Raw genomic sequence first — 25,899 nt, forward strand, 5'->3', positions numbered from 1 at the left:
GCTAATTCCAGCATTTTAAATCCCTTGGCACAGGCCTAGAGACAGAAGGAAAATCCATAACAGTGCCCTAATGCATTGCAATGTTCCTTTTTATAGATGTTCTGGGAAAAGCCTTCCCATGAGTCATAGCTCCAACTGGAGCCTTTACTGAATAGTGTGGATATGGCTACAGCACTGTATATACATCAGTGATGCTGAAGAGGTACTGGTGCGTCTTTGTGCCTAAAAAGAGTGGATGTTCCGCTCAGTCTGCCGTATTTTTCAGTGTCCAACTTACCCATTACCAAACTGGACAGTCAACATTTAAAACAAAATACATGTATAGCGTGCTATAACGGAAAATACATTTTAACACAACACGGTGGATTGAGGTAGATAATGGCAGTTTTGTCATTGAAGGCAATGATAAACAGCTCCATGGACTCAAACGCACAACTTGCCGTTACTCTCATGCACGTTATTGCACAATGCAAGAAACAAACAGCCAGATTCTCTCCCATCCCAGTCAGCCCCATGCTAAATTAACAATTGATTGTCATTTCGTTCACCAATTCCAAGTTGTCCCTTACTTACCCCGGGGCACACATCCAGTTGTACTGCCAAATCTGTGACACAGCAGCGCATGACACAAGATGACAGGGGCAGCCATGACACCCTTATAGAGAGACACAAGTACAGTATCACGGCAACAGGCATTGATGAGCCTAGCGCCCTCTAATGTACCTTTAGCACCTCTGTAAACCACACAGCCTGGATGTTCACAGCACTTTGTGTGCCTCCGTTAACCTAAAATCATTGTCCGTTACTCAGGCGACTACAGAACTGACACCTCTGATGAAACATGGACTGTACACAAATAGGTAGGTGCAGCATGGGCACTAACAAACACGCCTCAAAACAGAAGTGTCTTGAGGGAATTAACACACCATTTGAACCAGTTTTAATAATGTAATTTTATTTCTTTCCACAAAAAAAGGAACCCTCCTTCATATTTTTAGGTCCCTCCCATCACTGTAAGGTCTCCCATAGGGCGACATAGCTCAGGAGGTAAGACCGATTGTCTGGCAGTCGGAGGGTTGCCGGTTCAAACCCCGCCCTGGGCGTGTCGAAGTGTCCTTGAGCAAGACACCTAACCCCTAACTCCTAACTGCTCTGGCGAATGAGAGGCATCAATTGTAAAAGTGCTTTGGATAAAAGCGCTATATAAATGCAGTCCATTTACCATTTACCATATAGATTCAGGTTAGAGAAGCACACACCTACACCTGAGCCAGCACACAGCACAGCGAACCAGTATACCCAAAATTACAGCACTTTTATGTATTAAAAAGTGCTGTAATTTCGACATGGTAAAACCAAAATGACCCCCCTGTTGAAAACCGGAAAACCAAGGTGATAGAGGACTACAGTTAACACACTGCTTGTGCAGGCAGACCGCAGGTAACTCTTCAACCAGAGGCATCCCTCTGGCATAAAATTGAGACAACCCAACCGACCGATTCCCTTCCTCCTTGGATGACACTTTGGCCGATTACACTGTGGGAATGCCCACTATAACTGGCAATTGCACGGTCACAATTGAACACCAGACTGTGGCGCTTGTCACCACACTGAACAGAGCTGGTCGGTCCATTAGGGTATATAAGTGACTGCCTCGCACCCTGCCATGGTTAAGGGGCCTGCGTGGTGTTTTTTTTATTTATCATTTTTATTACTTAATATTTTGGGCCCCGTTTTTAAGATCTAGCCTAGGGCCCCACAGACCTATGGGCCGGCTCTGACACTGAGTGACAGTGCTTTAGCAATGTAATGTAATGTAATGTAATGTTTAGCAGAGCTAGCCACTTATTCACAACAGCCACTGATTAAACATACATGCGAAACTTTGGAAATTTGAAATTACTAATATACACCCGTATGTATGCTTTTGGTGGACGTATTTGGAACATTTGGAATATTATAGCTATTTTTATGGTTATTTTTCTGTGTGCAAACTGACCACAAAATAAAAATGTAGAATTAACAGGGAAATACTATAATATATGAAACTTAAATTTCCTTGCATGTGGTCATGGTCAGATGAAACCAGATTACCTGTATTAAAATATCTTTAACCAACCTTTTCAAGAAATCTAATGGGACTGGTGCTGAATAAAATATTGAAACCAATACTTGATTTCAAGCAATGTATTACCATAGCATTATACAGAAGACATTTTCACACAATGAGCAACAGATATTTAAATATATAGTAATAAAATATATGTCACCATTAAGTAATGCCTCAATAAGAAACATGAGGGTGTCCCCTTAGTATAACTCCCTAGTGGTATTCTCAGACTGCCTAGTATCCATCCTGAACCCCTTTGATTGGAGAGATACAGGGCAGGGCTGTGCTCTGGGAGAAGCACACATTAATTAGATATTCTCTTTCTGCATGTCATCCCTGCTTGATTCATTATCTGGTTCAAATAACCCAGTGCAGCAGATGGTTCCCTCTTAGCAGGGGGAGTTCAAAGGGTCCACAGAGTGTCTAAGAAATATCCGTGTACTTCAATGCAGTACAATTTCATTGTAGCACAAAGGCAATTGTGCTACAATGAATGGCTCTGGGAATATTCTGTACACAAAGTTAGACAAAGAGAAAGTTATCAGTTCAGGCATGTATACTTGGAATTTTATGCGGAAATAATTTTTTTACTCTGTGGTATTGTTTGTAATTAATTTTACATACAAATATTAGGGACGACAAGCTGAATACCATGTATAGGATATTACACGTAGATGTAAAAAAAAAGAACAATGCACAGTACACATTTTAGTGAATGATTCTGCCCAAAATAAATGTAAAACATAAACAAAAATCCATTTTCACATCCTCTCCCTAAAAGAGGCTGTTTTCGGTTACTTTCAAAAGGAGAACTTTTTCATCCATATATCAGGAAAGAGGAACCTGGTCAGAGTAGCTGAAAGTGAAACCATGATTGGACTCTAATTCCAGCAGAGACATTTGTCTCCCAGTTTTATTATCACATGTCTTTAACCAAAATGCATAATCCCATATCTAATGGGATGCAATGATGTAATGTTCTATGAAAAAATACACAATCAAAACTCTTAGAAACCTAAATAAATTATGTTTTAGTTCACTAACAGTAGAATTTATTTTAGTTTGAGTTTGGTAATCCAGATTCATGAGCTTCTCTGTACCGCAGAAAACAAAGTTTCCACATATTTTCTACAGCGTGTCTGTAAATCAGTTTCTCAAAAAGGCCTCCTCTCTCAAAAAGGGTAGGTAGCAATAGAATAGGCTTTAACAGAACTCTGCCATTTTGAGAAATTAATTTAGCAGACGCGGTTATACAATAGAGAATATTTATAATGTAAATACGTAAATGCTCAGATCAGGGTTTTTTGACGTGGTACGTACCCCCTCAAAGTGAATGGGCACTTGCGGACTCAGGGGGGGCAGAGAGGGTGACCGCCCCCCCCTGGTGCCCCCATGGTTGAAAAAGTGTCACTATAGTGCCCTCTAGAGTGGCGAAAATGAGAGGAAGTGCCCTATTGGCTGCCCTTCACATGGGAAAAAAATGATTGAGTGCCCTCTAGGGTGCCCCTTCATGCAATAAATTATGATGATGTGCCCTCTAGAGCAAGAAAATTCAATAACGTGTCTTAACGAATGCCCTTCTAGTGGAGAAAACGGGATGCAGTGCCCCATAAGGTGCCCTTACAATGGTCTAAACTTGACGTTCCCTATGGGTGCCCTTCCAATGGAAAAGAGTGCAGTTATGAAGTTCCCTCTATGTCGCCCCTACATGACAGTGTCCCAAAGGGTGCCCTTTCCAGTAGAGAAAATGGGATGCAGTGCTGTATAGGGTACTCTTACAGGTGAGAAAACATCATCAAGTGCCCAATTAGGTGCTCCTCTAATGGAGAAGTGTCCCTCCAGTGGATAAAATGCGATGCAGTGCTGTAAAGGGTGTCCCTACCTGCATGAGAATGTGGGGAAGTTTCCTAATGGATGCCCCTCCGGTGGAGAAAATGTGATGTCGTGCCATATAGGTGCCCTTACAATGGGATAAACTTGACGTTCCCTACAGGTGCCTTTCTGATGAAAAAAACGAATGAAGTTCCCTCTTAGATGCCCTTCCAAGTGAGAAACCACGATGCATCACAGCTTTTTGCGTGCTGGTGGGGCCCCATGTCGTGCAGTAGGTGCCCTTTTTTATTTTTCCGCCCCTGCCCTTCAAACAGCCTGAGTCCACCACTGTGAATGGGTACAATGATCTTGTCAGTCACAGCTGCCCAAAAATCGCTTCATGTGGTACAGCATCAATTGATTCTGACATTCCTTAACGTGCTTTGTAATTACACTTTACACGCGTAAACACACGTATACAAAACTGACGTTTTGTCACAAGTAAACTTAGATGAACTGATAAGTACACAAGAACAAACACACAAGACTCCGTGAATATTTGTTGCCTAAGGCAGAATTTCGAATTAACGCATTGAACCTACACACCTCTCGCTTCCCACTCAAAACCATAACTGCCATTCCCACCCACTCATAACTTCAACTTTGTGAAACAACAAGCTAAAAACATTTATGATCCTTGCACCAGGATCACATTCTCTTTACGTGTCTGGTGACAGGGTGAATATCAAAATACAGACTAGAAAATAGCAATGAAACCATGAAATTATGATGGATAGAAATGCTGTCCATTGTATAACACCTTAAACTTTTTTATTGAAATATATAATATATATATGAATTAATAATTATATTCCCAGAAGACCAAATTGCTTTCAAAGTACATAATTATAAAACAGAGTTCATCTTCTTATGCCTTAGTGAAGGACAGAGAATTTTTTTCTTCTTATTCTTGATTTGGCTCTGTACTCCACAGTTACCGATTTGTAATAAAACACACGTGGTTAAAGTTCAGATTCTCAGCTTTTTATTAAAGGGTATTTTTAAAAATACATTTTGGTTTCACCATGTAGAAACTACAGCAGTTTTCATACATAATCCCCCCATTTCAGGGCACCATAATGTTTTGGACATATTAATGTTACAGTATGTAAATGAAAGTAGTCATGTTTGTAGAGCACTTTGTCACATATCCTTTGCGTGCATTGACTGCTTGAAGTCTGTGACCCACAGATATCACCAGGTGTTGAGTATGTTCTCTGGTGATGCCCTGCCAGGCACATACTGCTGCCATCTCCTGACAACTCCTGCCTATATGAAATGCATGTTCAATTGGATTCAGATCGGATGAATGACTTGGCAAGCCAAGAATTTTCTAATTTTGCTCTAATTTCTACATGGTGAAACCAAAGTGTATAAAATACTCTTAAATAAAAGCTGAGAATGTGCACTTTAACACATGAATTTGATTATAAATCTAAAATTATGAAGTACAGAGCCATAAAATGTCTTCATCCCAAAAGTTATGGAGCTCATTGCATTTATTTGATTTTCAAAGGTAAGTATACATTTAATTTTCATCCTTAAAAAATAACTCACAGTACTGCATATGAACTGTAAACTATCAACTTCAGTTTTAAAATTATCCACGCAGTTAAGAAAAAACACAACTAATTTATTCCCTTAAAACCTTACTAAATCTGTTTTTAATAAGAATCACTCAAAATAACCTCAATGTGAATATCTGATATTTCATATCTGAATTAATGGGAAATTATTCAGTTCATAACATTACAGTAAGATACTGTAATGTGCTGTACATACGCTCATGTCCACCAGCAGCAGAATCTCAAGTTGGCAATGTCTGAGCATTCCACTACATGGGGAGCATTTATTTTGACACTGACTTCTAAGCACTTTAGATATCACACAGACTTACTTCTATTTAGCTACTGAAGTATTTGTCACACAACATTAAGTTTAGCTATCAAATAGAGCGAACAAGGAAAATGAAACTTCAATAGAGAGCGTACGCTATGAACAGCCATATATCGCACCTGTGTAGAAGGGATGCAGGGTTGGCTGGAGATGGTAGAGTTGAGAGAGTAATCTTTTAAAAATCATTAAAACAGTTCTGCACGAGCAGTACCAGCTATAAAGACTGGCATCGCTAAATCTCTAGCATGCTTCAAGAATTTGACTATGCCCCGGTGGTGGCCTCCCATCAATATTGTATTGATGATTAACATTATGGAGATTATACTTGGGATGCAATGGATCAAGGTTTCAGTTCCAAACCATGTTGACAACTGCAGGTAATTCACACGTTGCTCATGGTCACTTGGAAAACAGCCCATTCAGGGGTAAAGGGATGCTAGATGACTAGACCTACTGAGACGAACCCTGTGAACCACAACTGCTGCGTGTTTAAACAGTCCTTCTGACACCAGCCTTCCAAACAACCATGAGTGTCTGCGGTCAAGCGTTCAGAGCCGCACACAGTCAGAAAGTGCAACAGTGCTGCTGGGCGAAAAACAAAACAGGAAGTCAGAGTGCAGAACAGAAACTCAGAATACAGAGCCAAATAAAGCTGCAGCCCACTTCCCCCCCTCCTCCTCCCACCCCCCCCCCCCCTCCTCCCGCCCACCCCTCACCCCCCCCGCCCAACCCCCCACCCCCCCTCGCTACACCCTCCTTGCCCTGCTCCTCCCACCAGTCACCACAGAGCAGCGAACTGCACAGACGAGCTACTGCCACTTACGGTAACAACAAAGTTTCGAAACAAACAGCACTGAAAGGGGGAAACCAGGGGACTGTGCTCAAAACTGTGTCAGCACCCCCCGCACACACCCCCCCCCCTTAAAAAACCCCAAACAAACAGTTTGTAAAATGCATTAAAATGATGCTTGATACTGTAGCCGTAGCTCTTCCTCACCTACGTTTCATTGTCACTTTTCCTAGTCAGGGATTCGGATCATTTCTCAGAATATATCCCACTCTTACTCTCCTGTCATCCCTGCAAGCTGAAGCCAAGATGCCCCCTCTTTTCTGTTTTCACTATTGCTCAACTGCTTTGGTCATTAACAGTGTAACCAAAAAGATTTTGTTTCCCCCTTCATTTCTGTTTGCCTTCACATTTTAGCCTACTAAAAGTCTGCCATTTTAAAGCCAGCAACCAAGTAAAAAGAAAACATAAAAGTGATATACTATGAACACAAATAACAAATTAAATTGATAGAATTCCTATTCCTCTGATCCTCTGCCAGTTTCACCCACCTGACCCCCAATACTGTCTCCTATTGCCATAGCAACAACTTTCAATACATGCCACTTATTCATCCTTCAGATAAAAAACACACTGTCAAATAAGCACACTTCTTTACAATGAAGTTAATATCCACTCTGACAGACATCAAACTGAGTGGCTTTCTCCCTAAAATGCTTTTTAAACTTTTTAACTCTGTCTAAACAGAGAGACAGGACTAGCCTGTGTGCATAAACTACTGAAAAGCAGCATTTTGAAATATAGAATTTAGAAATAGTCTTTTATATATGGTCTTCTCCAAAGTTACTTGCACTCTTGATAAAGAGCAAAAAAGGCCAGAAAAAATAATCAACACAGAAAACTATATTCTTTCATTCTAATAAAACTGCAGATAAAATGTTCTCTTAACAATTATTTTATTTGCCATATAAACCAAACAAAATCTTCAATAATATTCTACTGTCTAAAGTTTGCCTTAGTATTAGGAAATGAAACAAGGCCTAAAATTGGCTTTCTGGTTCACTGAGGTATAAAAATGAGATAACATCCATGTGAAATACATTTTTTATTCCTCACTATGTGTAAAGGCAGAGAACACACACATGAAGAGGCAAATGGGGACGAAAAACTAAAATATAAAATGAAATTCCCACCACTATTAAAGGAATTATTAAAAGGTTTAAAATCACTGGAACAGTTGTATACCTTCCCAGTAGAGGACGCAAGTGTATGTTGCCCCTATGCACAGCGATATAGACGGTTTAGGAGGAAAAGAAATTGCACATTTTGGTGAACTTCACCAAGTGCCAGAACATTTTAGTCAAAAACCTGGCTGCTTCTGCCAGGAGGCTGAAACGTAACCACACGCGGATCTTCCAGAAAGACAATGACTTCCCCTGCTCACATCAGGAACTACAACAAAGAAATGGTCAACTGGCCACAGAAATATCATTTTGCAATGGCCACCTCAGTCTAGGACAGTCCATAAGAGCAGACCAAATTATCTCAAGGATCTGGAAAGATTCTGCATGAGAGAACGGTCTAAAAATCCCTTCCTGTATGCAATGCGTGCTGATATAATAAGGCATTACAGATAAAGGGTCAGTATAAAGTACGGAAACAGGATGCGATCATTTTTTTTTTTTTTTTTGGAAATAAATATGTAATTTGAGAAATTATTCTTTTTGGTTAATTTGGTTAAACACAAATAAAGTTAAATAAATTCAACATGTTGGGAATTCTATACTCAATTCAAGCAATATATCTCAGTACTGGCCAATAAGTTTGGACGTACAATATTTGTAAGTATGCAACATTTTCCTACAATCAAGTTCTAATATATTTTTTCCATCAAGTATGGCAGAACACCCATTACATCTTTGTTCTTTTCAAACGACAAGCTTCAGGATCTGAATTAATAATCAGTACCATATTTAATAATAATTTGGGCAGCTGCATATAAAAGCAACGCAAAGCTACAACTGAAGAAGTGAAGAAGTTCATGACCACATCTTTTATGCAGGATCAGTTTGTTTACTTGGACGGTTTTTTTGTTTGGTGATCATTTCTCCAAGGCCTTCATATTCTCATTGCATGTATTAACACTGTTGAGTTAATCCATGCAATGAGAAAAGAAACTGTTGGTTGTGTCCACATCTTGGGGTGCTTGGTGGCTACTGGTTACAGGAGGGCTTACCCCGTTACCCATCATTCTGTATGTCATTCGTATAAAATTATTGGGGATACAACTCTTTCAATACATTGCATTCTATAGACCACGACACAAAAAATGATAAAAAAATTTAAAGAAATACTTTTAAAAATATGGCATGAATATTCTTTCTGCATGAATTAAAATAAAAACATCTGACCACATAATGCCAAAGCCGATATCTTAGACTCTTTCTGGCAGAAAGTTTAAAAATGGAAAAACCTATGTTTTTATTATTTCAAAATGTTGCTTGATTCAAAAGACAAGGTATTGATAGAATGACTTAGCAAACTGGCCCAAAAAAAAAAAAAAAAAAAAAACACCCATGAATGAGATATCTGTTACTGTAACTGCAAATGCCTCATTATAATTCACAAACAAAACACTGATGAAACATTACAACTTTTTTTTAGCATAATTTTAGAGATTGTAACACTAGTCATATATATGATGACATTTCCTTGTCTACTTTTGGTCAGTTAGAGGTGCATGAAATTAAAACAATCAATCAACGATGATCAAGTCCTGGTAAGCTAAGGCAAAGAGTTGTGTCAGACTTTCTGGACAGGCAACTACGAGTGGCAGTACATAATGAACGTAGAGAGAAGAGTAAAAAAAAAAAAACTAAAATCTATGAATTCTGTGATAACATGGAGAAATACAAGACACCAACGTGAATTGATTAGACTAGATTAGAAAGTATTATAAGGCCAGCAGCATTTGTCATGGTGTTTATATTAAGTGGAAAATGACGTGCGACAAAACACTAGTAAAATAAAAGGTCAGCCTCGCTCGCCAATTCTGTTTTACCAACCACAGAAGGCAGCTCTGCCTAAAAGTCAGGTCGCCACTGATGTGATATCACTGAGATCACAGCTGATTTCTTGACTGGTTTCAAGGACATCGCATATTTGCTTCTATAACGGCGGATTCGAGAGGCAAATAAAGAACGCCGAGCAGAAGAGAATAAACACTCAAGGTTGTGCATTTCTACAGTGTAAATGAACGGGCATTTCCATGGACTTTGGATAGAATGGCTGTCTGTGTCTTCAGTATTGTTTTTCTTCTTCTTCTTTTTTTTTTTTAAACTTAGCACTGGCCTCCCCTCCCCCAGCATCCTCAACTATGGTGCCTTTATCTCTCTTTTTGGCATATCTTCTTAAGTGGGGAAGTCATCTTAGTACAATGTCATATATAGAAATGTACAAATACTGTGCTGAGGAGATAATGGGTAATAGGTTAGATTTTAATAATATGCACGCTTCCAAAAAGTTTCAACTCAACTCTTGGGAAAACCCAAACCTATTTTCACGACAAATCAAGCAATTTCTTCAACCCCACTTTGCAGTGAATGTGTGAGTAACCTTCCTTGCACATTAAATCATTTTTGGCAACCTGAAGACAATGAATCCCTGTACGATTTACATTTTAGTTTAATTTAATAAAATTGTAAGTTTATCTCTGTAAAACACATTGTGACGTACAAACAACAATAAGACCTAGACTTCACAAGAAATAAATCTTTGCACTACAAATCCACAGAGATGGAAAGTACATATTCACCTGTGGGGGGCAAATGACTGATACCATCTTGTAAAACAGTCCTTCAAACCTGTGGTGGAATTTTTCCATATCTAGATTAACCAAGTATGACATGTTACACTTCTGACCTTGTGCACATGTTAAACAAGGATTTCCCCTACAGAAATGTTAAAATAGGATTTCCCCTGTTAAAGTGAATACACACCTTAAATGTTGCTGAGGAATAAAGAATGCATCTTCAACAAATGAAAACAATGGAAATATGTATTTCCGGTCAGGTTACAGAGTCACCTCAGGAACCAAATCTGGCTGGGCTGACTGACTAAATGACGATTCGTAATTAGCGCTAACCTTAAATGCAGTGTCCCAAAGGTCCTGCGGGTGTTTTGCCATCAAAAAGAAAATTTTGTTGTGTGGTCACAATACTGTATCATACAAAACTGCAAACAAATGAAAGCTAATGGCTCAAGTAGAAGTACCCTAAAGATACCTTGGGGAAATACCCTGGGGGTTTCGCACGTATTCACTGTACAAAAGCAGACTTAGTAAATCTACGCGTTCGTATAAAAGCTACAAGCTGTAAGAACAAATGTTTTAACGGCTTTAGAATGGTAAAACATTACTTAATAATTTAGTCTATTTGTGCAAAAGACATGGTCAACATCATGCGATGCAGCAATGGAACTGCGCAGAATATTTAATAATCAGTACTGACTTTAGGTACATATTGTTATGTACTTAAGCATGACATGAATTAAAAATATGAGGTGAAGAAAAGGCTCACCTTATCCATTTTCTTCCTGCAGGAAAACCCAGTGCCTTGTAAAAACGCCTGCCAGTAAGTCACTACCATAACCAACTTCCTCCCTTAGCATCTGTTCCGAGTTCCTTATTAAGCCTCAAAACTGCCCATGCGACTATAACCCCCGCCATGGTGATAAACAAGTATGACCGTTCCATCAAACGGAAATGGACTACATCACGTCGGCTTCACTTCTGCAACAGCGCCACCTGGTGAACATTTCTGTCTCTGCCATTACTGTGATTACTTACTGACTACGGGAAGACCATGAGAATCAAAGTGCACGCGAGCCATTTCCACGTAAGAATCAAGGGTGGACAACATGTCGTCATATATAAAACTGCTTCTGGTTGCTGGTAGGCTATACTACGCTTCAGATACTGGACAATGCCAAGCAAGACCATATGATGAATTTACATGTTTAGTTGCGTCTGACCTATGCTGTGAAGCAATCTAATTATATTACAGTGAGCCACATTGTTATGGAAGGTAAAAATCAAATGAATAGCCTATTATTATAATGAGCCACGTATTAATAGTAATAATAATAATAATAATAATAGTAATAAAAAAGTTATGCATTGTTGTAATATTTCCTTGGACCACACACCCAAATTTGCTGCGCAGTCATAATTCTGTAAAACTAGATTGCACAATTTAAAAACTGTGCACCAGGTGGCGCTTTCCTCCTTGCGTGATAGACGCTCAAACAAATGCTTAATGAATGCACATAGCTACCAATCATTTCACTAATTTATGACATTATACCGTTTAGTCAGGATTTTCAATAGATTTTACTTAATTTAGGTAATTGTATTTCCAATTGCATTAATTAGCTATATCGAAAACTGGACAAGGTCTTTGCATCAAATTAAAATTGATTGGATTTAGCCGACTGTCCTGGCCATTTTGCATCTGCGAATACCTTAATGAGTAAACCAGCATGAGTACGGTATCACTTCTATTGTAGGCCTAGAACCCAAACTCTCCCCAGGCAAATACCGCTAAAAGCTGGTCAGCATTGACACGAAGATTTGGTTTTTGGTGGAAGTGGATGAGATTGGCGATAATGGACGTAGCTCAGTTGGTTAAATCTGACACGTTTAAAATTAAAACAGGTTATAGCGAAGTTTTAATAAGTTTCACATACACTGTACCGTTTATGAACAAACAAGAAACCATAGAAAGCAACAGCTGCAAATAAAAAAAAACATGCATTCAAATATATTTGCAAATATTTTATTACAAATATGTTATAAAGGCTAGGCTACCCTGTAAACATTTTAAACATATTTCAAACAAACAAAACACGTTTTTTGTTCCAGTAAGTTGTACAAAATTCAGTTATAATGCAAATGCCAAGACAAGTAAACCTGCAAAAACAAGAAAAACTGTCACGGTTGCAATCTCAGTCTCACAAGACAGGCTACCAAGCGGTGACATTCACATTAAACCTTGATTTTAATTATTTTCTCTTAAAACATAAGGAATCTTTAGACCTGTTGGTTCTAAAAATAAAAAAAACATGACACAATTGCCAATTTTATGACTATTTAATAGGCTGTTGCCAATAAATGAAACAAATCATGTAGAATCTGTTATAGCTACTGAAATGAAATAAATAAAAGAAACTTCGAAATCGACGGGAAACAATACAACAACGTTGCAAAATGACGTTCTGTTCCACAGCTATGAATGACGACAAGAATATTTTAAACACATTTTAGAGTAATTAATGCGTGCCTCCTCCAAATGAGAAACTATTTGCTGAACAAGAGAAAGGAGTCCCGCTAAACGCAACTACAGTTGAGGTGAAAAATTATGTAAACCAGTAAACAGCGTTAAACTTCATCGTAATTTTAACTGTGCAAGGCAGTTCCCCCTCTGCTCTTTAAAATCCAGTTTTGACATGAATGAACAAAAAAGAACAGTTAACACGAAATACGCACAGAACCGAATGCATATTTACCAAAAAAAGAACTCCAAAAATCCAAGTCCAACTAATCATAGTAATGCATTATCGACATGTCTGGCTGCCACGCGCAGGATAATTGGTGATAGCTACCAGTGGACCCTGCAGCACTCGGACTGATTGACTGGGTGATGCCCGTATACGGGCTACTGTTGTGAGACACGAGGACATTCGGGTGTCGGTAGTATGGGCTGTAAGACGAGTGTAGATGGCTATGGCAACAGTTCACTGAAGAATTGGAAAACCCATCTGAGGACACCGGGCTGGTGTCTCCGCTGGTGGACTGCAAGTGCTGATAGTTCACAGATGTGGATTGGCCCAAGGAGCTGGCCTGGGGAAGAGACCATGAGCTTCCGACGAAAGGTGTCTGCAAGTACTTTGGATTGTGGTGCAAGTAGTAGCCATCGGGGTAGTTCAGGTAAGGCTTCCCCGGCAAATAAGGGACAGACGGAGGTTTGTACGGTCTCTTAACTCGTCTCCGGCGTCTGTAATTCCCTTTATCGAACATATCGTCAAAAGCAGGATCCAAACACCAAAAATTACCTTTCCTCTCCCCACCGCCTTCCCTGGGTACCTTTACGAAGCATTCGTTCAGGCTGAGGTTGTGCCGGATGCTGTTTTGCCATCCCTTTTTATTTTTCTCGTAATAGGGGAACCTGGTGATGATGAACTGATAAATCCCACTGAGTGTCAGCCTCTTCTCCTGGCTGTCTTTGATAGCCATTGCGATAAGGGCCACGTATGAATACGGGGGCTTTTGAGAAGCGTCCACTTTGTCCAGTTCATCCCCTTTCTGCCCGCTACCATCGCCCGAGCCCGGACTACTGACCGTCGTGATGGAGTCCAAATCTTGGGTACTCTCCGTGCCGTCTGGGTTCTGCCGCCCACAGCAGTCCTCGCTGTCCTGAAATCTGTCCATCATCTCTGTTTTTTCTTCTCAAACAGCAGTTAAGGCAGCAAGCCAGCCAGTTTATTTTGCACAGTATGAGACGCTCTTGCGCGAAATGGCATATCAAACAGTGTCCCGGTGGTTACATTGGAGTGGGTAAACCCCTCCCACAGAAAATTCTCGGAGTAGGTGAAAACTTTTTTTTCATTCAACTTCTAACATACTTCTGGTCGAAAGAGTCTTCATTTTTGTTCAGGTTCACGTGGCGGTCAATCATATGTTTTGACAAGCCACTGTCCATTGCTTATGTTCCCGTGGGAAACTACAGTAAACAAATTACCTCGTGTCCTGAAAATAATGTCAGTACGAAATGTAAAAGTTTTCTTTTCGAAGTGAATATTTCACTTAGATCCTGGGTACGTGCTGTTACCCCAATGCCCTCAATGCCGTCAAATTGTTACGTGCATTGCAGTTGTTATATGTGTAGTCTATTTGCAGATGTTTTGACATAGGCTGGACTTTGCATTTCCATATTATAATGTATGGTTGGCTGTAATTTAACAACGATTGGGGCAGAGAAAACGTAAATGCATAAAGCATATGTTTTGAGAAAATTCATTTAAGAATACAGACCAGAAACAACAAAAATCCAAAGGTGAATTAAAATGAATAATAATAATAATAATAATAATAATAATAATAATAATAATTTTATACCATTATTATCATCATCATAATCATTATTATTATTATTATTATTATTATAGTAGGACTAGTATTATTATTACATAGGCTAATATGATATTCACATTTTGTAGATGGCATAACATAACATAATGACTGTCATTACATGATGTCATAACAGTGAATGTCATGCATTAAAAAGCGCAAATATAGCATTTACGTTACAGTAAAATTTAATTAATCAGCAGATGCTTTTTGTCAGAACGACGCATAGCATAGTACAGGAGAAATGTATCGGCTGATTAATATGAACAATAGCCTATCCAGGCCAGGGTAATGTTAAACGAAATAAACTGACAGTTCAACCTAAATTGTGGACTATACATTTTTGTACCCTAACGTAAACCTAATTGTTTATTTTTTTTTTATTGAAAACACTAGGCTACGGCAGGCACGCAAGGGAGAAACATATGTTCTTACATGCATAACTGAAACAAAATGTTTTGTTGTAACGTATGTTAAAACTGTGCCATGCATTAAAATCAGCACTGTCATTCGTGTCACGCGCATTTTATGCACAGAATCGCAGAATCATTCTTTGTACTTTGGCGCACGTCCTTTGTTTCAATTGTGAAAACCTGTGTGAAGTAGTTTTACATCTGACCAAGAACGTAATACACAAATCCACTATACATGGCAAGTACTAACCTGCTGATTTCGCAACAAGGAAATTCCCAGTCAGTAATCATGTATCACCATTCAATAGAAAGCGCGCGCGCGCTCACACTCACACACACACACCATTACTGCCTACAGAATGACGAAGTGTGTCAAATTGCGCTCTGGTCGCTATCACATAACTTTCAGTTTATCGCCTGTCATTTGTTGAATTGTGATTTTTTTCTAAGATGGAACACAAAGTGATCTCTCCATAATGTATCCCAGTTGTCATATTTCAGACAGAAGCAGCTAAACTGCGTTATGTTTACCTCGAACCAAACGGTAATTAGGGTCAATGAGCCAGCGTCTCATTCGGTAAGAAAAAATTAGACTTCTTAGTAACGCCTTAAAGAAAATTGGACTTTCATGAGAAGAAGCCTATGCCTCCTGGTCACGACATTTCTTAAAATGTATTGATCAGTTACGTATAGCCATTCACAAATCTAGATGAGGGAACTATACCTCTGACGGGCCCCATAATACAGTAGGCAAAACAAACCGCGCCGCGAGGAGCATAACCCATCCGTTCTCTTCAACGGAGGAGCAATAACCAGCTGAAATGAATTGGTGGTTCGGCTTGAGTCTCACAATCAGGAGCTTACTGCGGTCATTTTGTAATGTTACAGTAGGCCTACTGCTGCGCAATCGTGTTCTTCCTGTCTACAAGGGGAATTCGCTCTGCGTTAAGATTGAGGGGGGATAAATGCTAAACTGGCAGCTTTGGGATCTCCACCCACACACCGTCAGGCATGCAAACCCTGGCTGTGGGAGACCTGAGATAATCATAACCTGGCCTCCGCAGACAGACTGTCTGCCTTGAACAAGTGATAGGGAACAAAGCAGACCCTGGAAGTAACGAACTCATCGCACCAGCAACACTCCTCTTTTCTCAGGACTTCCTTTGGCTGCTGAATTCAATTTTTATTTCCTTATCACAATATTTATTTGTCATTTTTCCACACAAATATTAACTCAGACTATTTTGTAGTCAGATACAAAACAGGGATTTATGGTCACAGAATCTTAAGGGTGAACCTCAAGAGGACACTAAGTTACACCATATCCTCTACTATTTAGGCTACATGTATGATTCTCCGGATAAGAAAATGGGCTAGGCTGTGGCTAACAAAGTGGCCTGCTTTAGAATAAAGGTATAGCAAAATATAATACAGCAGTTTAGTATGACACATTAAAGGTGAACGGGCTTGTTCCAAAAAGCGATTTTACAAAGACATGACAAAAAAAATAAATAATAATAATTCAATGTGACAAATAAATACATGAGTAAAATTAATGTCATTGGATATTTTAAAATGATTTTAGATGTTTCTTATCAAGATAGTATTGAATTTCACACTGGAATGCCTTAGTTCAGCATTTTTATCATATGCTGTCCAGTTTCCTTCCACCAGAAACTGGACAGCATATGTATTCTTATTGTGATTGCAGTTGCCTAATATTTATATTTATTGTGGTACTGTTTATACCAAGTACATTAATTCAGACTTGAAATCCAACACTTGAAAACCAGATTAAATTTATTTATTTACACAGATAATGTACGGTGTAGGTCTACGTCTGGTGCCTGAGAATCACACATCAGTAGCAGTCTGTTCTAAAGACAATAATATGGGAATAATATCGCTTCAGAATCTCACTTACTAAAATTGAAGCAACACAATAATGGAAAACCTCTTGAATCCTGACCATTCTAGTGTTTGGCAGCCCTATAGGGCAGCTCATAACTGACAGTAGGGAGGGAGGGTTTCTGTTGGCGGGAAGATGTTTCTGTATTTTGGGGCTGTGTGGGGAAAAAAAACAGATGTCAGAGCCATGGGAATGAATTATCTTTGAAGGAATCTGCTTTTGAATCTGTGAAAAGATGTTTTTGGATAAGTCGCTAAAAGGCATTTTCACAAGTTTTTGCAAGTTGTTGTTTCACAAAAATTTATCAGAACTTAAGAAGTTAACATTTAAATAAAATATTTCTAATTGTCTTGTAGGCAAATGGATGTAATTCAATACAATAAGAAAAAAAAGAAAAAATAGCAAATGCAGTGATACAATCTGGGTGAGATAAGTCTGTGGACAGGATATCACTTGTCACTTACTTCATGCCAAGTTCATTTCACATTTTCAAAAGAAAATCTTCAGGCCTCACAGTAAGGATGACATGAGACAAATTATGTTACCCGACAAAACATGAAGGTTAACGACTTGGTGCTCACCTTAAATTCCATGATAGAATATATTTTTTCCCATTATATATTCTATGCAAAGTGGCCTTGGGTTTGAAAGGCAGTATATACAGTGAGCTCCTTAAAGTTTGGGACAAAGACATACTTTTTTTATTATTTGGCTCTATACTCAGCAATTTAACGTTTGTAACCAAACAATTTACATGTGGTTAAAGTGCAGATTCTCAGGTTTTTAAGGGTATCCTTATATATTTTGTTTCACCATGTAGAAATTACAGTGCTTTTTATAAACAGTCCCCCATTTCAGGGCACCATAATGTTTAGGACACATGGCTTCACAGGCGTTTCTGAGTAGTCAGGTGGGTTCAGGGTTTGTGTAGTGCAAGTATAAGAGCTTTCAGTATCTAGTCTTGACTCTAGGCTTTTGATTGCCTCTATGGTCTGCTATTGACGTTTGTCAACATGAGGATCAGAGTTGCATCAATTAAAGTCAACGAAGCCATTGTGAGGCTGAGAAATAAAAAATAAAAAAACAATAAGAAAAAAAAACAGTCAAAGAAATAGGCCAAACCCGAGGCTTACCGAATCAACTGTTTGAAACCTCATTAAGAAGAAAGAGAGCACAAACAAGCTCAGTTATCACAAATGGGCTGGTAGGCCAAGGAAGACCTCAACAGCTGATGAACAAAGAATTCTTACCATAATGATGAAAAAACCCCAAACTCCTGCCCGACAGATCACAAACATTCTTCAGAAGGCTGGCATGGATATGTCAGTGACTACTGTCCGGACAGAACTGACAGAACTACATTACATTACATCATAGGCATTTGGCAGACGCTCTTATCCAGAGCGACGTACAACAAAGTGTACAACCGTAATCAGGGACAAGTGTGTTGAAAACCCTAGAGGGAAGTACAGTTCCAAGTGCAGGGAGCAACTGCGTAGTTTAACTTGGACCCTGAAGGTTAACCTGATCAACACAAACAAAAGCAGCAGCAAAGCAGTCTATGCAAATAATACGAGCAATAATTAAACAAGTAGGCATGAGTGCAATAACTAAAACTAAAATAAACAGCTTACCTAGCTACACACCTAAGCTTACATAGCCAATTAGACTACAGGGAGGTAGGGAGAGGTGGGGAGCGAACTACAGAGGCTACACTGCAAGATGCAAACCACTAGTTAAACCATTATGTACTGTATAAAAAGTTCTGTAATTCCTACATAGTGAAACCAAAGTGTAAAAAATAACTTAAAATAAAAGCTGACAATGGGCAATTTATCCCCACGTATGTGAACTCTTTGATTGCAAATCTAAAATTGTGAAGTATAGAGCCAAATCAAGAAAAAAAATATGTCTTTGTCCCAAACATTTATGGAGCTCACTGAATATAATTACAATTATTCATAAATTCCATCATGTTAACTCTGCACACTGAGGACTGAGGAGAGGCAAGAGTTCTGTGTTCACATGTAACCTTTTATGGACTGTGTGGAGCTCGTTTGTCAAATGAAGCGTAACAGCCATTTCAAGATTTGGCTTGTTTTGATTTGTCTTCCCAATCAAATATAGAAGTTCAAATTACAGCACACTCAAAACACCCCATAATATGCTCAGAGTGAAAGAATGCTCTACAGTTAATACTAAGAATAACTGACAGTGGAGGTAAACCTAAAAAAAACAAGTCTCACAGCTGTTGTATGGAATTGATTCTGCTGTAGACTTGCAAAGCCTTCCCCAAAAAGGGCGTTAAATGACAGAAGTGGATGAAGTGAGAAGACTCATGTGCACATATTTGGAATTATGTGAATATTCCATATACAACTGCAACAATAAACCACTACATACTACAACTATCAATATTTCAATATTTATTTCACTTATTCAAACTCCATTCTTCCTCTTTCAGTTAATGTATCGTTGCTCCATGGATCATGAATGACCAACCATCACAAGGGAAATTCTTAGCCAGAACATAATTCAAATTTTATTTTATTTTTTTACAGTTCTACTTCAGGTGAGTAAATGGTTCTCCATTTCCTGCTTTTGTAGATAAATTGTATGTGAACTTGTTGACATTGCATCATGATTTAAAGTACAAAACTGTAATGCAGTTTAAGTATTTAGTTGTTGAATATCATTAAAAAAACATACTGCAGTATGGTTAAAATATAATATGTAATTTTTATTATTAATAATAGTAATAATAATAGTAATAATATTTTTTGTAGTTATCAGTAACTTAAAGTTGAGCATTTTCCTTCTTTAATTAATCTTGTGTGAAACCAACTGGCCTTTGCTTGAATCATCATCTGATGTCAGAATAGAAGAAAAGTAGCACATGATAATTTGTTATGAGCCAAGAAAAAGGTGAGCTAATGAGAGATGGAATCAAACAAGCACAGAATTGCTCCTTAGAGATGCTGTCATAGATTTAGCCCTTGGAAGGATAAAAAAAGGAAAACAAGACCAGGTCAAAACCTAGTATATGGCTGGACCTAACACACTTCATCCAGCCGACCAATGGTGTAACTTCATAACTAGGCCGACCAATGGTGTAACTTCATCACTCAGTCACAGACATTCGCGTTTATAGGGCTGGCCTTGCTGTTGCGCTCCAGCTAAAAAGGACAGCATACTGGTCCCCCTGGTTATAGTCATTTGTAAACAGCTTGATAATAACCATCGTAGTATTGTTTAGCCATGTACATTGTACTGTACTATTAGCTGTTAGTTCACCTTTATATCTTGTCTTTATTTGTACCTTCCAGTATCTTTCAAATAGTGTTTTCTGCACTGGGAAAGCACTTTGAGTGCACTGCATGAAAAGCCATGTATACATAAAGGTCTGTCAACTTTATTTAACTTGCTGGATATTACAGTTAAGAATATTTTTTATCTAAAAAACTATTAATTGCATAAGGATACAGCACTACAGAATTTCAACTCGTTTTGTTTATGAATCACTCACTTACAAGCCCAAACAGAATATCTGCCTGACTCGGATTACTTCCTGCTTGTCAGTATGTGTTCAAAACAATGTTAACAGACATTATTCAACCCAGCCCCTTTTCAAGGTACTTCAACAAAAGCTGCCAAGAGGATTGGATGATATGTTATTGGCCCAGATCTTATGATTCAGGATGTGGCTTCTGATTAGTCAGAAAGTGATGCACATTATTTGTGTGCATTTAATTTGACAAATGACCTAATCTTTTAAGTGTATCAGTTACCTGAATATCTGTGTTAATCAATGAGCTAATATTGTCAGCCTTATTGTTTATCTTATTGTGCGCTATATTACCCGCAAATACAATTTTTTGTTGTAGGGGGACTAAATTTTAAAACGCATTCAGATACATTTTCAGGGTCACAGGATATTTGGTGGCTGGACATCCCATGCTCTGCTGGAAGTATGCAAAAAAAAAAAAACAAGCTAAGAAAGAGCTTTTTGTTCAAAAGCATGTTGTAAATTCATAGTTTTCACCATTCACACAAACTACTTGATATTTCAGCAAAATGTCTATCAATAAATTCCAATAAGGTGTGGCCAATTGCTCATGAATGCACATAAGGAAAGTATGAGTGGCTATATTCCACTTTTCAACACACAGAAGAAAACTCTGAGATGAGATTGTGGCTTAATCTGAAACTAATTTCACGGTGCTTCCAAAAAAACTGCAGCTCAGTATGAGACTCACAAAGGGACTGGGAGAATGCCGTTCTGCTGCATGGCGTGATGTCACAGGGCGTTCATCCGTTTGAACAAGAATGGTGGGTGGCACACCTGTCCTTCAATTCGGGCATGCCATCCTTTCCTCCCCTTGTGGTTCTATCGACCGGGCAGGCAGATGAGCTACTTCTGTGTTACGCCTCTGTACCTCCTGCTCCTCATCTGCACCTCCTGCTCCTCCTCTGTACCTTCTGCACCTCCTGCTCCTCATCTGCACCTCCTGCTCCTTGTTTGTATCTCCTGCTTATCGTCTGCACCTCCTGCTTCTCCTCTGTGCCTCCTGCTCCTGGTCTGCACCTCTGGCTTCTCCTCCGCAGCTCCAAGCATGAGCAACCTTTTACCTTTGTATTAAATTACATAGCTTTCACCTCACTGTGCCGACGACACACAACTCTTTCTCTCCTTCTCCCCATCGGACACACAGGTCCCTGCCTGCATCTCCGCTTGCCTGAGGGACATCCAGAGCTGGATGGACAATCACTTTACTCACGGCCACAAAGGCTGGGCCCCTGTTGGGATTTTATCTGAAGCTGCAGGTAAATTCAGCTACAGATGTTGCAATATTTTTACATTTAGCTTCAGGCGGACAGACAGTGATGAGCTCATTTCTCAGAAATCAACACAGTCATTAGTCAACTCGGCTGAATAGAAGCCCTGAAAACCTGAAACAGAGCCAAATGTAAATAGCCTTTTAGGTGACAGAAATGAAAGAAATTAAAACAGAGCAACTGCCAACCATTGTCTCCTCAAAAGAGCAGTGACGAAAATCTTTTATTAGGGTAACAGAAAACAGAAGCATCATTATTAAGGTTGTCTAGGCGAAAAATAAACTTATGGATGAAAACATCTTTTGGCCTTGATAAAAAAAACATGGATTAATTCAGCATCCATATAGACAGCTTAATGCTAAAGTTTATTTCCCTTTACTGTTTATACCTGCCGTGTCCAATTATATGCCTTGGATCATTTCCTCCTCATCAAAGGTACTGGGTGGGTTTTGTCACACAGTTGTAATTCCACTGTCTGAGGAAGGTTATAATTTCTCATTTTGGCAACAGTACTACAGTACAACAGCCTACCCAACGCTAAACCTTGCTTGATCTTGCCCTTTTGGCTTTCCAAAAAAATTAAATGCTGTGTGTGCCTTTTTGGATTTATTTTTTATTATTTAATGTCTTTATTATAAAATATAATACTGAGTAAATATAAACTGATGGGTGGGTTGAATATTCAACTGGTGGGTTGAATAATGCATGCATGTAGCAACACTTATGAAAGCAAAACACAAATTAAAGTTGCCGTATGCAAGTTGCAGGACTGATGATACTACATCCCTTTCAAAGGTCAAATGGTACAATTCCTACATTTGTCTGTTAAACTCCTCTTTCAAAGCTTACTAAGACATACAGTAACCAATTAAACAGAATTATCTGAGATTAAGTAAAGAAAAAATACAACAAGTTCAGTGGTGAGAATTATTACACTGTGAACTGTGCGTCATACTGTCCTTTGACATTAGTGTATTGCGGTTCAGTAGTGAGAGGAGGAGAAGATGCAGTTTTGTAATATGGTGCTTAGGCGGGCAAGATCAGAACATTGTTTACTGTGTGGTGAGGAAAGACTGTGGTTCTTTCTGCGTTCACAGTTAAGCAAATGATACATTTGATGTTGTGGTAATGTTGTCTGATGGTGTGGGAATGTAGCTCTCCCTATGGTCCTGTATCTGTTGAGGTGAAAATGCAGTTTGTACCATGGGTTGATGTGAGGTGAGAATGTGGAGTGTACCGTGGTTGTGTGGAGGGTTGGGTGAGACCTCTGCTTTGAGTTGACCCCAGGGGGGAAAAAATTTTGGGACCAGAGGGGCAGGCAGGAGGAGTCAGGAATGGCGGTTCTAGATGCAAGGAAAATCAATGCAGCTTTTTAGCTGCCCAAAGTGAGGAGGGGTCGCCGCTGCCATGCAGAGCTGGATGTGTACATCACTAAACAGGCCACAGGTGTAGGACAGGGACCAAGCGAAGTTGGCTGGCTGCCACATCACATGAAAACATACCCAGAAAAGAGGGGGGGGGGGCATCAAAGTGAAATGCACTAGCTGTCTGGCCGGCTGCTAAATGGCAGGGATACTTTCTACAAGATTGTTTAGAAAACACAGCTGGGGCGACTGGAGGTCACCGTTTTGAACCTAAAACTCCCCTTACTTTGATACATTTTTACGTGGAAAAAACTTTTCTCAAGGTTCACAGACGGGTCACGCTGCAACTGGCTTATAAACCTGCTCTCTGTGCCTAAAAAAATGTTAAGGAGGGTTTATAATTTTGGTGCATAAATCTACTAAAATACAACTACTCAACTACTTTTGTCATTAAAACAACTTTATATTTTAAAAATATATAAATGTGAAAATATTAATGTATCACAACGTAGGCTCTTGTTCATAAAACTAATGATTTGGTTTTTTTGTTTTGAGTGACAAAATTGTGGATCTCAAGTGACATGGAAGCATACCTGCACATAATTAACTGCACGTTGGCCAAGAATATTAGTTTGACACATTCGCATGTCTCTGCATCCATCTGAAAACCTATCTGCAAATTCCACCATCCCATAACAGGCTAATGTATAATAGAGTGGTGTGCCTTAAGACTTAAATAATATAAATGTTGCAAGCTTCAATACTTTGGGAAGGTGCTGCAAGGTGCATGTAGCAAGGGAAGCACATGGAGGGTTTGCTTCCACTTAACAGGTAGCCTGATTCTAAAAAAGTGAAGAAAAAAAAAAAAATTATAGGCACATAAGATAAGTGAAATTATACACCACTGAATGGATCACAAAATGTCTCTGCTGGATCTTATATCTAGCACCTACCAAACCATAAATGTATTTCTGAGAAAGAAAGAGCGAATGAATTCAATAAAAAATAATAAATAGTAAAGGTGCTTTCAATGTCTGATAATCAGAGAGTGGAAGGCGGAGAGGGCAACCATTTCTCGCTGTAGATACGTGGCTGTGGCCGGAACAATGCCTCCTGCACACCTGCAGGGTTTAATACCTGTGTAGGAGGCTTTGAAGAACCCGTACAGCAGCCCCCCGTGCTCCCCTTTGTCACTGGTCCAAAAAATCCAAACCAGAAGTATACCCAATATGTCATTATATCCCAATGCACGTTTCATCCGTCTCAAAAGCCAAGACCGTGGAATTGTCATAATAAGAAAAAAGACGTACTGCACTTTAAAAAAAATGTTTTTAAAATGAAAAGCTCTATATACAAGACCTTTTCAATTAATTGTTTTTGCTTACTTACCATATTTAAAATTCAATTTGCCTTTGAAAGTCCTGTCACTGCACTGCCCTCTATCTGAGAATGTGGAGACCGGCATGCAAGGTCACAAAAAGCAGCCTGTGCAGCAGAAGTTAGCCATCAGAGGCTGTTTGTGCGTATATTACCTGATTATTTATCTAACAATTATGTTTCATGTTATTCTTGGTTGGAAATATTTGCTGCAAATGTAAACAGGCTTTGCTATTACGTTAATCAGTGCTTTAGCTGCATCTTCCTTTTATGCCCTCAAATTTGATATTTCATACCAACTATTATTCTAGGGCTGCTGTGGGCCTCCTTTACGCCACTTTGAGTAGGGTTTCCAGCAAAGCCCATCGCCATAGTGACACAGATTACATTATAGCATCAATTCCCTATGCCAGTTACCCTGTGTTTGAGCCTGCAACATCTAGGCCGCACGGTCAAGCTGTCAATGGTGGTGGTGGTGGGGGGGGGGGGTGGGGGGGGGGGGGGGGGGGTGGGCACACCTTTTTGAAGTTCCAAAGCATGGATTCTTTAATTGTAACACCTGCTCAGCTGCAGTACCACGAGTGAAACGTGGCCCAGAATGCTGGTCCTACATCACATGCCATTTCATCCTTGTGCAGGAAACTTCTGCTGTCTTGAAATAGACCACATGTACAGGATATGTTAAGTATACACAAGCCCAATACCTATCAATGGACCAACTGCCAACGTTTTAAATGTTCTTGGCCTGTGAAAAGTTTGTTTGTTAGGCTCTAGGCTCATCCCATTAACCACTCAAGCAGTGGAAACATATAATCTGACGTGTGCTCCCAGAGAGTAACATACCACTTAGAACTCAGTAGGATGTGGTGTGGCCACCCTGCAGGTTGTGTCCCATCAACCTTCAGCTCATCCATCACACTTACAAACTCAGACAGCTCTAAGCGGTATCTGCAGGAATTAAAGGCCATGTCAGGACAGGAAGGAAAAGGAATATGGTAGCCAATGCCTTCCAGATATTTCTAAAAAAAATAATAAAAATAAAAAATTTTAAGTTTGTTTATAAATCCATAGCAATTCAAACAACGCCTGTAGAGCTTGCCAACATATTTGCTGAATCCAGACCACTCACTATAGCCACCAGCAAACAAGC

General features: G+C 39.2%; 2 protein-coding genes across 3 annotated transcripts in view; both read right to left on the reverse strand.

The window, feature by feature from the left end:
- The window catches only part of pik3cd (phosphatidylinositol-4,5-bisphosphate 3-kinase, catalytic subunit delta), a 40,455-nt gene extending 29,058 nt beyond the window's left edge, over positions 1-11,397 (reverse strand). The window contains exon 1 of one of the 2 annotated variants that reach the window (XM_035387793.1): positions 11,243-11,397. The gene's annotated coding sequence lies outside the window, so the exon portion shown is untranslated. The remainder of the gene's footprint in view (positions 1-11,242) is intronic. The other variant, XM_035387797.1, reaches the window with a different exon arrangement.
- A 1,129-nt stretch (positions 11,398-12,526) lies between these two features.
- Positions 12,527-14,226, reverse strand: foxl2l (forkhead box L2-like). Its single transcript, XM_035388998.1, has one exon. The coding sequence runs from the start codon at positions 14,152-14,154 to the stop codon at positions 13,261-13,263; it is 894 nt and encodes a 297-aa protein (XP_035244889.1). The 5' UTR covers positions 14,155-14,226; the 3' UTR covers positions 12,527-13,260.
- Between the last annotated feature and the right edge of the window lie 11,673 nt (positions 14,227-25,899).

Source organism: Anguilla anguilla, chromosome 13 (genome assembly GCF_013347855.1).
Source record: "Anguilla anguilla isolate fAngAng1 chromosome 13, fAngAng1.pri, whole genome shotgun sequence".
NCBI classification, from domain to species: Eukaryota; Metazoa; Chordata; class Actinopteri; order Anguilliformes; family Anguillidae; genus Anguilla; species Anguilla anguilla.

What these genes read in the sequence shown, in the direction of transcription:
- foxl2l (XM_035388998.1), bottom strand. Translation starts at nt 14,154, where the DNA reads ATGATGGACAGATTTCAGGACAGCGAGGACTGCTGTGGGCGGCAGAAC.